Genomic DNA, 12,003 nt, shown 5'->3' on the forward strand with positions numbered 1-12,003 from the left:
ACTGGGGAAGAGGTTGGGCCTTGAGGGAGGGGCACCATGCTGAGCATTGACCCCTCCCCACAGGTAAATGTGGGAGAGGGCAGTCACCCTGAGAGAGTGAAGGTGTACGGCCCTGGCGTGGAGAAGACGGGCCTCAAGGCCAACGAGCCCACCTATTTCACCGTGGACTGCAGCGAGGCAGGGCAAGGTGCGCCCAGCTGGGTGGGGGAGTTGGGGACGGGAACTGGGGCAGTGTCTGGGTGGGTCTGGGCGGGTGGGGCTAGTACTCCTGGCAGAGCTGTTTCCTGGCAGAGCTCTTCCTGGCAGAGCTCTAGTGGGACTGGTCAGATAGGGGAGGTTGTTGAGCCGCCCACTCATGGCCCCCTGCCTGTCTACCCTCAGGTGACGTGAGCATTGGCATCAAGTGCGCCCCTGGCGTGGTGGGCCCTGCAGAGGCTGACATCGACTTTGACATCATCAAGAATGACAATGACACCTTCACAGTCAAGTACACACCCCCAGGGGCTGGCCGCTACACCATCATGGTGCTGTTTGCCAACCAGGTACCCCTCCCTCAGCTTTCGGTAGTCACTAGCGGCCTGCACCTCCCAATTCTAAACCAGCAGCTTGAGATGCTGTTGTTTGGGGACAATTCCGCAGCCATTGATTGAGCACTTCCTGTGTGTGTGCAGCGTGCCTCTGAGGAAACAAAGGGGTCTCTTTCAGAGACTGCCCTTGTCCACCCTGACCAAGCCTTTTCTCCATCCAGGAGATCCCTGCCAGCCCCTTCCACATCAAGGTGGACCCCTCCCATGATGCCAGCAAGGTCAAGGCTGAGGGCCCTGGGCTGAACCGCACAGGTAGGTGGCTGGGCAGGGGCTGGGCTGGGCTGGGGTTGGGGCTAGGTGGCTGCCAGGCCCTCACCACCATCTCTGGGTGGGCTCTCCAGGTGTGGAAGTTGGGAAGCCCACTCACTTCACGGTCCTGACCAAGGGAGCTGGCAAGGCCAAGCTGGACGTGCACTTTGCCGGGGCCGGCAAGGGCGAGGCTGTGCGGGACTTTGAAATCATCGACAACCATGACTACTCCTACACCGTCAAGTACACGGCCGTCCAGCAGGTATGCCTGCCCCCTCCCGTGCCCCTGGCCATCCTAGCTGACTGGCTGCTGGGTCTCCTTCCTTGCATAGGGCTAGTTCTGGTTCTTGGCCCCTTTCCTGCCTCCCATCGTCTCTCACTGTGGATCTCTGAGCCTCAGGTCCACATTGGCCAAGGGCATGTTACCAGGCTGTGTCTAAGCCACCCAGTTCTGACCTCCTGTTGTACCCAATAGGGCAACATGGCAGTGACAGTGACCTATGGTGGGGACCCTGTCCCCAAGAGTCCCTTTGTGGTGAATGTGGCACCGCCTCTGGACCTCAGCAAAGTCAAAGTTCAAGGCCTCAACAGTAGTAAGTGGGGCAAGAGCTGCCCTTGGAGTGAGGGGTTTTGGGGGAGGGGGTGGGCTGCAGCCTCTGCTCACGGTGCCCCTTGCCTCCTATGCAGAGGTGGCTGTGGGGCAAGAACAGGCATTCTCCGTGAACACACGAGGGGCTGGCGGTCAGGGCCAGCTGGATGTACGGATGACCTCACCCTCCCGACGACCCATCCCCTGCAAGCTGGAGCCGGGGGGTGGAGCTGAAGCCCAGGCTGTGCGCTACATGCCCCCTGAGGAGGGGCCCTACAAGGTGGACATCACCTATGACGGTCACCCAGTACCGGGCAGCCCCTTCACTGTGGAGGGTGTCCTGCCCCCTGACCCCTCCAAGGTGAGGTGATAGAGGCTGATGGAAGCTAGGAGTTGGGGGCTTGTAGGGGAGATGGATGAGTCACAGGGGCAGAGGCCAGGCGATCCCCCACCCTCAAAGGGGCTGCCGTTGAGACAGCTTAGTTAGTAAGAACCTGGCCTTGGATCAGACCTGGGCTTGAATCCCAGGTCCACTAACTGGGGCAAATTATTTAATCTCTTTGCCTCCATTTCTGCACCTGGAATTGTTAGAAGCACTCGGTCTGTAGTAGCTGCTCCACTTAATGATGCCTAGCTGGGTGGGGAGCCATGAAGGCCAGGCATGGGAGAGGCCAAGTGGAGGGAACCCACATACCTGCTCCTCCCTCTAGGTTTGTGCTTATGGCCCTGGTCTCAAAGGCGGGCTGGTAGGCACCCCGGCACCGTTCTCCATCGACACCAAGGGGGCTGGCACCGGTGGCCTGGGGCTGACTGTGGAGGGCCCCTGTGAGGCCAAGATCGAGTGCCAGGACAATGGTGATGGCTCATGTGCTGTAAGCTACCTGCCCACGGAGCCGGGCGAGTACACCATCAACATCCTGTTCGCCGAAGCGCACATCCCCGGCTCGCCCTTCAAGGCTACCATCCGGCCCGTGTTCGACCCAAGCAAGGTGCGGGCAAGTGGGCCGGGCCTGGAGCGTGGCAAGGCTGGCGAGGCAGCCACCTTCACTGTGGACTGCTCGGAGGCGGGCGAGGCTGAGCTGACCATCGAGATCCTGTCGGACGCTGGCGTCAAGGCTGAGGTGCTGATCCACAACAATGCTGATGGCACCTACCACATCACCTACAGCCCCGCCTTCCCTGGCACCTACACGATTACCATCAAGTATGGTGGGCACCCCGTACCCAAATTCCCCACCCGCGTCCACGTGCAGCCTGCTGTCGACACCAGTGGAATCAAGGTCTCGGGGCCTGGTGTGGAGCCACACGGTAAGTGAGAGAGGAGCCAGGAGCTGGTCAAGTTGTTAGTCAGGGAGGCAGGGGAGTCAGCGGAAGGGAGGCAGGCCTGAGGGCTTAGGGGGGCACCATGGGGTGAAGGGAGGACTTTGGGGCAGCCCTGGAATCTCTAGCACTCAGACACCTCAGAGAAGGAGCCAAGGGCGCTGGCAGGGCATGGAGCTTTGCCTCCGCTCTTGTGGCAAAACTGCATCTGCCTGTGGGCGTGTTTCTAGGGAGATCCTCAACTTTCATCAGCTTAAAGGGTCCCTGATCTGAAAAAGCTAAGAACCCTGCTCTAGATGGTGCAAAGGGAAAGCTTGGGGGTAGAGGGTGACAAGAGCTAGGAGACAGCTCAGCTCCATTCAGTAAATGCGAATGTACCACCTGCTGGGGGCCAGATCCCGGGCTAGGCATGGGAGTGGGCGAGGGATGTAAGACTCAGACCCACCAGTGAGGGGCCCACAGCCCGGTGGGGTGACTGACGTAAACAGAATGTCACTGTATGGTGAAGGGAGCGAAGGCAGGGGCTGTGGGAGACAGGGCCTGGAGCTCACAGGGGTGCAGAGGGCAGCCTGGCTCAGGCTAGGAAGTAGCCAGTGGAAAGGAGGAGCAGCCTCGGAGTTGGGGAGGCGAAAAGAGGGGTGAGCAACTGTGTGAAAGTTGATCCCAACCCATGCTGAGCTCTCTTCTTCTGGGACCCAGGTGTCCTGCGTGAAGTGACCACTGAGTTCACTGTGGACGCAAGATCCCTAACAGCCACCGGTGGGAACCATATTACGGCTCGTGTGCTCAACCCCTCGGGCGCTAAGACGGATACCTACGTGACAGACAACGGGGACGGCACCTACAGAGTGCAGTACACGGCCTATGAAGAAGGTGAGGGGCCGGGCTGAGCAGGGATGCAGGGGATCTGATAACAGCATTCTCAGGGCAGGTGGGGTGGGGGGGGCTGCGCACACCCTGACTCGCTCTGTGTGGCCGGCCTCCAGGCGTGCATTTGGTGGAGGTGCTGTATGATGATGTAGCTGTGCCCAAGAGCCCCTTCCGAGTGGGTGTGACTGAAGGCTGTGACCCCACCCGCGTCCGGGCCTATGGGCCAGGCCTGGAGGGTGGCTTGGTCAACAAGGCCAACCGCTTCACTGTGGAGACCAGGTATCCTCCCGCTTTCCTAACCTTGACCCTGACGCTGTGGCGACCCCAATCCCAGCCACTTGCCTCACCCTTTGTCCTTCTGTGTGTGCCTCACCCCACCCCATCACCTCTCAAGGGTGACCCAGGAGCAGACCTCCCCCAGTGTCTCAGATCAGCCCCTGTGGCTCATCTCTTCTCGGCCAGACCCCCAGCAGCCTGCCCTCCTTCTCCCCACCCCCATTCATCTGTTCCTCCATCCCCACTCACTGGTCCTAGTAAAGCTGATGGGGGTGTCATCTTGCAGGGGAGCTGGCACCGGCGGCCTAGGCCTAGCCATTGAGGGCCCCTCGGAAGCCAAGATGTCCTGCAAGGACAACAAGGATGGCAGCTGCACCGTAGAGTACATCCCCTTCACCCCTGGAGACTACGACGTCAACATCACCTTTGGGGGGCGGCCCATCCCAGGTGTGCAGAGAGGGTGGGTGGGGGGCTCAGGGAAGGCAGCAGGATGCACGCTTAAGAGGGAAACTGGAAGGAGGTCGGATATGGAGATGCATCCCTAGAGCTGGAGGGCGCAAGCCCAGCCAGCAGGGGGATGCGCAGGAGGCAGGCGTGGGTTCTGAGGTGGTAGCCAAGAGGCAGGGCAGTGGGCACTGTTGTGACAGCCCTCCAGTTCATTCCCAGAGGCCAACACTGGCATCCTGGCCCTTTGCCTGGAGTGCCAGAACTTGTGGGTTCAGTCACTCAGACACAGTCCAGGCCATTCTCGCTGGCTCAGCTAGCTCTCACTGTCTGCAAAGCAACCTCCCCTGCTCTCCTGCAGGGCCGAGCTGCTGGGTGGGGCACATCTTCAATTATTGCATAACTTGGGCCTGCTGAAATTGGATAGTTTTTCCCCCTTAACTTACCTAATTTCATACTGTCAAAAATGCATTTTCTTTTTAAAATATCCCCTTTTTAACATTTTATTAATTTAGGAAGGCCTTCTTCCAGGCCTCTGGCCCCAATGAGTGAGGTTTGCCCAGCATCAGCTTGCAGCCAAGTTTATTTATCCTTGTTTACGTTTTCTTAGCAAGTTCCTAAGCATTTGCACATGTTGGTCTGGCTTCCCTGGGGCATTCCAAAGGCAGCGAAGGCCGAAGGCCTCCTCCTCCTGGTTCCCCGGTGTCAGAGAGATCCTCTCGGGCAGGTGGGTAGGGGCTGATGTCCTTCTCCTTGCAGGGAGCCCATTCCGGGTGCCGGTGAAGGATGTGGTGGACCCTGGGAAGGTGAAGTGCTCAGGACCAGGGCTGGGGGCCGGTGTCAGGGCCCGGGTACCCCAGACCTTCACAGTGGACTGCAGCCAGGCTGGCCGGGCCCCCCTGCAGGTGGCCGTGCTGGGCCCCACAGGTATGGGATATCTGGGGCAGGATGGAGGGAGGCAGGACAGGGTGCCAGGAGGCTCTGCTGACCCTGTTCCCCTTGCCCAGGTGTGGCTGAGCCTGTGGAGATACGTGACAATGGAGATGGCACCCACACTGTCCACTACACCCCGGCCACTGACGGGCCCTACACAGTAGCCGTCAAGTACGCCGACCAGGAGGTGCCACGCAGGTGAGGACCAGCTTTGGGCTCCCATGCTGTGCTGAGCTCTGGGGCGCTCCTAACGGGGCCACACCTGCAGGCCACGGCCCGGCTCTATAAGAGACCCCCACTTGTCTTCACCTCATGCAGTCCCAGCTGCCCCACCCCGCTCTTCCTCAGGGCTCTCTGCCTGTCTCTGCCCTGAAAGCAGCACAGCCCAGGGGCTCTCCTCAGGCTGGACTTTCCCACCATGTAGCCACAAAATCAGCGCCTTGGGAAAAGGCAGGAGGTGGGAGAGAGCAGCTTCTGCACTCTCCTCTTTAAATAAACCACAGCATCTTCCTGGGAAGTGAAGAAGAAATGCTCAGGCTCTGTGACTCTCCCACAAGACTCAGGCTGTGATCTGGTCCCTCCTCCCTGCCCCATGGAGTCATCCCTCCTGCTAATGTCTGTGGGGAGGATTCCAGGCCCAAAATGAGATGGGACCCCCACCCCGACCCCCAGCCAACTGTCCATCCCTTCTGCCCCTCAAGCCCCTTCAAGATCAAGGTGCTTCCAGCCCACGATGCCAGCAAGGTGCGGGCCAGCGGCCCCGGCCTCAATGCCGCTGGCATCCCTGCCAGCCTGCCTGTGGAGTTCACCATCGATGCCCGGGACGCTGGTGAGGGCTTGCTCACTGTCCAGATCCTGGTGAGTCCATGCGCAGCCCACCTCCCAGGTCAGGCTCTGGGCACAGGCAGGCCTTGACCTCTGCTTCTCCCTCAGGACCCCGAAGGTAAGCCCAAGAAGGCCAACATCCGAGACAATGGGGATGGCACGTACACCGTGTCCTACCTACCAGACATGAGTGGCCGGTATACCATCACCATCAAGTACGGCGGTGACGAGATCCCCTACTCGCCCTTCCGCATCCATGCCCTGCCCACTGGGGACGCCAGCAAGTGCCTCGTCACAGGTGGGCACCCACCCCACTTCCTCTGCCCCTGCTCACCATCCAGCAGCCCTCACAGCTCTTCCAGGTCCCTGGCCCAGTCCCCAGGAGACTGTTGGTCAAAGAGCCCTCCCCTCCCACCTCCCCTGCCCCCACCCCCCTCCTGAGCGCTGCATGGCCTCACACTCTTCTCTATTTCCAGTGTCCATTGGAGGCCATGGCCTGGGTGAGTGCCCTTTCTCTTCTTGCTGTGGGCTGAGGTGGTAGGGGCAGCTGGGAACGAAGGGAGGCTGGGCACAGCCCCCACAGACCCCTGACCGGGCTCTTCTGTGTGGCAGGCGCCTGCCTGGGACCCCGCATCCAGATCGGGGAGGAGACGGTGATAACGGTGGACGCCAAGGCGGCAGGCAAGGGGAAGGTGACGTGCACAGTGTCCACGCCAGATGGGGCGGAGCTCGACGTGGACGTGGTTGAGAACCATGATGGTACATTCGACATCTACTACACAGCACCCGAGCCGGGCAAGTACGTCATCACCATCCGCTTTGGAGGCGAGCACATCCCCAACAGCCCCTTCCACGTGCTGGTAAGCTCCACACTGCAGCCAGGCTAGAAGGTGGCTGGGGAGGTGGGGCCGGGCTCTCTTAGGGGCAGCAAGGAGTCCCGGGACCTGTCCCTACGTCTCATGAATTCTGGGCCCAGAGTCAAGCCCTTGCTGTCCCCACAGCCTCCCAGCCTGGGAGGTGAGCACAGCCCTCCTCTGGCTCTTTGGCGGTTGGTCAGTTCTCTCTAGAGGAACTTGCCGTGTTCCTCTCTGACCCCCACTGTCTCTGCACATCTCCCCAAGGTGGCCCTACAGGACAATGAAGCCCTCCAGAGGGTAAAGCACCCAGATACCCATCATGCCCCCTGGGCAGCCCAGGATTGTGGGTCCCTGGGTCATTCCCCAAGTGAGCTCCTAGTCACTGGAGCTGGTGTGTACTGGCCTGCCACATCCTGTGCTCTCCCGTGCCTTGCCTCCCAGGCGTGTGACCCCATGCCCCACGTGGAGGAGCCCTCTGACGTGCTGCAGCTGCACCGACCCAGCACCTACCCCCAACACTGGGTATTGCCACCACCCACCTGGGCAAGACCTCGTCCTGCTCCTCCTCTTCTTTCTTCATTTCTTCCTTCTAGTCCTCAGCAGCCGGGGCTGGGGCATGGTTTTGGGGCCATCTTGGGGAGTAGGCGGGAGTTGGGCTGGCAGATGGATCCCAAGCTGGGCACAGCACCTCTTCTCTTGCAGCTGATGCGCCTCCCCTGCCCTCTGGTTTCACCGTTAAACATCTTGTTCTTTCCTCACTTTCTCTGACTTCAGTCCTGGCTCAAGCTAAGCTCCTCAGGCCTTCCCCAGCCACTTACCATTCCCTCTCACCTGTCACAGGCCACAGAGGAGCCAGTGGTGCCTGTGGAGCCAATGGAGTCCATGCTGAGGCCCTTCAACCTGGTCATCCCCTTCACTGTGCAGAAAGGGGAGCTCACAGGTATGCCCTGAGGCCCTGAGGCATGAGGGCTCAGAGGGAGGACACCTTCTTCTAGGCCCAGCACCTTATCTTAGAGATGATAACTGGGGCCCAGAGAGGGGAAGTGAGCTACCCAAGGTCACACAGCAAGTTGGGCAGAGCTGGAACTCAAATTCAAGCCTTCTGTCTCTCAGGTCAAGGTTCATCTTGCTGCTCCAGGTGCCTAACCTCTGGGGCAGAAGCAGAACCACACAGAAGCAGGGGCCTGGGGCAGCACAGGGGGTTGCAGTAGGAGAAACTGGGGTTCCCCACATAACTGTGTCTGCTCGGCAGGGGAGGTGCGGATGCCTTCCGGGAAAACCGCCCGGCCCAACATCACCGACAACAAGGACGGCACCATCACGGTGAGGTACGCGCCCACTGAGAAAGGCCTGCACCAGATGGGGATCAAGTATGATGGCAACCACATCCCTGGTGAGTCAGGGGTCAGGCTGGGCTGAGCTGAGTGGAGCCCACAGCGACTTCATTCTTGCCTTCCTTCTTTCAACAAACATTTATTGAGCGCCTGCTGTGTGCAGACGCCATGCGAGGCCCTGGGGAGGCTGATAGACTTCCACTAGGCGGGCCCCTATGGCAGAGATGTCGGGTTCAGCTGGGAGGCTGCTGGAAGGTGCTGGGGGCCAAGGGGGGCTCAGGCAGCCCCAGTCTTCACTACTGACCCAGCCCCCTTTCTTTTCCCCCTGCAGGGAGCCCCCTGCAGTTCTATGTGGATGCCATCAACAGCCGCCATGTCAGTGCCTACGGGCCAGGCCTGAGCCATGGCATGGTCAACAAGCCAGCCACCTTCACCATTGTCACCAAGGATGCTGGGGAAGGTGAGGGAGCTGCAGGGAGGGGGCTGGGGTAGGGGGCCAGCCAGGTGCAGGGGTGAGGGCAGGACCTCTGATCTCAGCCCCACTTCCACCTACAGGAGGTCTGTCCCTTGCCGTGGAGGGCCCGTCCAAAGCAGAGATCACCTGCAAGGACAACAAGGATGGCACCTGCACCGTGTCCTACCTGCCCACAGCGCCTGGAGACTATAGCATCATCGTGCGCTTTGATGACAAGCACATCCCGGGGAGCCCCTTCACAGCCAAGATCACAGGTGGGTGGACATGTGGGCACATACAGCCTACGACACACACCCCCAGCACACAACGGATGTGTAAGCTCAGCATGTTCAGGTCCCCCGGGGCATTAGGATAGGGGCTTCTTGAGATGGAAGGGATCAGTTTTGGATAAATGTTCAGAACACTCTATTCTTTGTAGCAGGTGAGAAGCAGCCAGCCACCCCCCATGCTTTGAAACATATCATCTCATTTAGTCTTTGAAGTAACTCCTGCTAAGTTAGGGTATTGATACTCTCTTTTGATAGATGAGGAAACCGGTAGGCCCAGAGCCACACAGCAAGTAAGCGGTCTATGTTGTCTGGTCCAGTCTAGTGTTTTGTTTCCAAGAAACTATGTGACTCAGGATTAAAATACAAAAATTAGGGATTTAACCCATTTAGGACTGAGGCATCCACAGGGCAGTTGGGGTGCTGGGGCTTTCTATAATCTGTGGCAGCTAACGTGTGAATGAAGACTGTGCCCTCCCAGGCCTTGGGCCTGTGAGTGGTCCCCAGTCTGTTGAGTTCAGCAGGGTCTGCCAGGAGGTTTCCTGAGCCCCATGAGGGCAGGGCCTGCCTGGAGTCACAACTGCCTGACACCCCAACTCCCCCACCAGGCGATGACTCCATGAGGACGTCACAGCTAAACGTGGGCACCTCCACGGATGTGTCACTGAAGATCACCGAGAGTGACCTGAGCCTGCTGACCGCCAGCATCCGTGCCCCCTCGGGCAACGAGGAGCCCTGCCTGCTAAAGCGCCTGCCCAACCGGCACATCGGTGAGTGTGGGGCCTCAGGAGGATGAAGGCCTGAGAGGAGCCGAAGGGACACTCTGCCAGGCCCAGGGCTCCGTGACTGACCCCACCCCCCTCCACAGGCATCTCCTTCACCCCCAAGGAAGTTGGGGAGCATGTGGTGAGCGTGCGCAAGAGTGGCAAGCACGTCACCAACAGCCCCTTCAAGATCCTGGTGGGGCCATCTGAGATCGGGGATGCTAGCAAGGTGCGGGTCTGGGGCAAGGGCCTATCCGAGGGACAGACCTTCCAGGTGGCAGAGTTCATCGTGGACACTCGTAATGCAGGTGCTTCTTGCCCCAGAGACCCCTCATTTTCACTGGTGCCTCCAACGAGGACTTGTCCTTTCCTGCCTGGTGCCCCCTTGGCCATACCGTCTGCCCTGAATCCCCTGGCCCAGCCTCTGTTGGGACTCATATTCTGGGGCTCATTTGGGGGCAAGTGAATGTCCCTGTGTCAGTTCTCTCACTTTAAAGTTCAGCTATCCTGAGTTTTTGTCTCTCCCTTGCTCACTGGAACCCAAGAGGCCTACGTTAGGGAATTTTCCAGACTACCTATCCCTCACCCTCTGGTCAGTGCTTGGCTCACCCCCCTCTCCTCCTAACCACTAATGAGCCATCTTTCGTTAGTGGTTACCATACACCTTGGGTTCCCATTCTGGACGGAGCCACAGTTTGGGGAGGGGAGAGCAGAGATGCAGTGGGTCGTAGGGACTCAGGGAAATGTGTCCCTTGTTTCCTGCCAGGTTATGGGGGCCTGGGGCTGAGTATTGAAGGCCCTAGCAAGGTGGACATCAACTGTGAGGACATGGAGGATGGCACATGCAAAGTCACCTACTGCCCCACTGAACCTGGCACCTACATCATCAACATCAAGTTTGCTGACAAGCACGTGCCAGGTGAGGTTCTGGGCTGTGGCTGGGCGGGGAGAGGTCGAGAGGCTGGAGGCGGGTAGTCTGAGGTGCCTGACTCGCCCTTTCTCTCCCTACAGGAAGCCCCTTCACTGTGAAGGTTACCGGCGAGGGCCGCATGAAGGAAAGCATCACCCGGCGCAGGCAGGCACCTTCCATCGCCACCATCGGCAGCACCTGTGATCTCAACCTCAAGATCCCAGGTGTGAGCCAGGAAGAGCCTGGGCAGGGTGGTGGGGGGGCCTGTGGAGGGCCTGCCCTGAGGGGTCTCTCTCCTGCTTACTCATTTGTCACCTCCCTCCTCTCCCCGGCTCTGTGTGTCCCACAGGGAACTGGTTCCAGATGGTGTCTGCCCAGGAGCGCCTGACACGCACCTTCACACGCAGCAGCCACACATACACCCGCACGGAGCGCACGGAGATTAGCAAGACGCGGGGCGGGGAGACCAAGCGCGAGGTGCGGGTGGAGGAGTCCACCCAGGTTGGCGGAGACCCCTTCCCCGCTGTCTTCGGGGACTTCCTGGGCCGCGAACGCCTGGGCTCCTTTGGCAGCATCACTCGGCAGGAGGGTGAGCAGGGCTGGGCTAGGGCCAGGGACCTCTCAGGGAGGCTGGGTCTTCAGTCCCTTGGGACAGGATGGGGAGGGTGTGGTCAGCCAGCCAGGGCTGGTCTGAGTGGAGAAGGGGGTTTTACTGAGGAGGGAGGGAAGGTCCAGGGCTGGGAGCAGCCCCAGTGTCACCCTGACAGTCCCCACCCCCTGCAGGTGAGGCCAGCTCTCAGGACATGACCGCACAGGTGACCAGCCCATCAGGCAAGACAGAAGCCGCAGAGATCGTCGAGGGCGAGGACAGTGCATACAGCGTGCGCTTTGTGCCCCAGGAGATGGGGCCACATACGGTCACTGTCAAGTACCGTGGCCAGCATGTGCCCGGCAGCCCCTTTCAGTTCACCGTGGGGCCACTGGGTGAAGGTGGTGCCCACAAGGTGCGGGCCGGAGGCACAGGGCTGGAGCGAGGTGTGGCTGGCGTGCCAGGTGAGGGGCAGGTAGCCAGGAGGGGGGATGGGGGCAGGGCAGCCAGCAGGATGGGCAATGGTCCTAAAAAGCCACCGCTGCCCCACTTCTCTGTCTCCAGCTGAGTTCAGCATCTGGACCCGAGAAGCAGGTGCCGGGGGCCTGTCTATTGCCGTGGAGGGTCCCAGCAAGGCGGAGATTGCATTTGAAGACCGCAAAGATGGCTCCTGCGGGGTCTCCTATGTTGTCCAGGAACCAGGTGGGTGTCTACG

The 12,003-nt window shown here is 60.0% G+C and overlaps 1 protein-coding gene across 4 annotated transcripts in view; it reads left to right on the forward strand.

The window, feature by feature from the left end:
• Nucleotides 1–12,003, forward strand: part of FLNC (filamin C) — a 28,473-nt gene that overhangs the window by 12,320 nt on the left and 4,150 nt on the right. The window contains exons 15-43 of one of the 4 annotated variants that reach the window (XM_058529522.1): nt 64–187; nt 382–542; nt 749–839; nt 929–1,098; nt 1,312–1,429; nt 1,524–1,786; nt 2,136–2,733; nt 3,445–3,618; nt 3,732–3,894; nt 4,178–4,338; nt 5,095–5,262; nt 5,343–5,466; nt 5,970–6,126; nt 6,202–6,391; nt 6,570–6,593; nt 6,706–6,953; nt 7,215–7,247; nt 7,392–7,472; nt 7,791–7,890; nt 8,203–8,343; nt 8,616–8,744; nt 8,840–9,013; nt 9,634–9,795; nt 9,894–10,097; nt 10,556–10,708; nt 10,801–10,923; nt 11,049–11,288; nt 11,483–11,752; nt 11,853–11,990. In XM_058529522.1, the coding sequence (XP_058385505.1) occupies nt 64–187; nt 382–542; nt 749–839; nt 929–1,098; nt 1,312–1,429; nt 1,524–1,786; nt 2,136–2,733; nt 3,445–3,618; nt 3,732–3,894; nt 4,178–4,338; nt 5,095–5,262; nt 5,343–5,466; nt 5,970–6,126; nt 6,202–6,391; nt 6,570–6,593; nt 6,706–6,953; nt 7,215–7,247; nt 7,392–7,472; nt 7,791–7,890; nt 8,203–8,343; nt 8,616–8,744; nt 8,840–9,013; nt 9,634–9,795; nt 9,894–10,097; nt 10,556–10,708; nt 10,801–10,923; nt 11,049–11,288; nt 11,483–11,752; nt 11,853–11,990 (4,882 nt within the window). Of the gene's footprint in view, nt 1–63; nt 188–381; nt 543–748; nt 840–928; nt 1,099–1,311; nt 1,430–1,523; nt 1,787–2,135; nt 2,734–3,444; nt 3,619–3,731; nt 3,895–4,177; nt 4,339–5,094; nt 5,263–5,342; nt 5,467–5,969; nt 6,127–6,201; nt 6,392–6,569; nt 6,594–6,705; nt 6,954–7,214; nt 7,473–7,790; nt 7,891–8,202; nt 8,344–8,615; nt 8,745–8,839; nt 9,014–9,633; nt 9,796–9,893; nt 10,098–10,555; nt 10,709–10,800; nt 10,924–11,048; nt 11,289–11,482; nt 11,753–11,852; nt 11,991–12,003 lie in introns of all 4 variants that reach the window. The other 3 variants (XM_058529512.1, XM_058529532.1, XM_058529540.1) reach the window with 3 other exon arrangements.

The sequence above is a fragment of the Diceros bicornis genome, chromosome 3, assembly GCF_020826845.1.
Source record: "Diceros bicornis minor isolate mBicDic1 chromosome 3, mDicBic1.mat.cur, whole genome shotgun sequence".
NCBI lineage: Eukaryota > Metazoa > Chordata > Mammalia > Perissodactyla > Rhinocerotidae > Diceros > Diceros bicornis.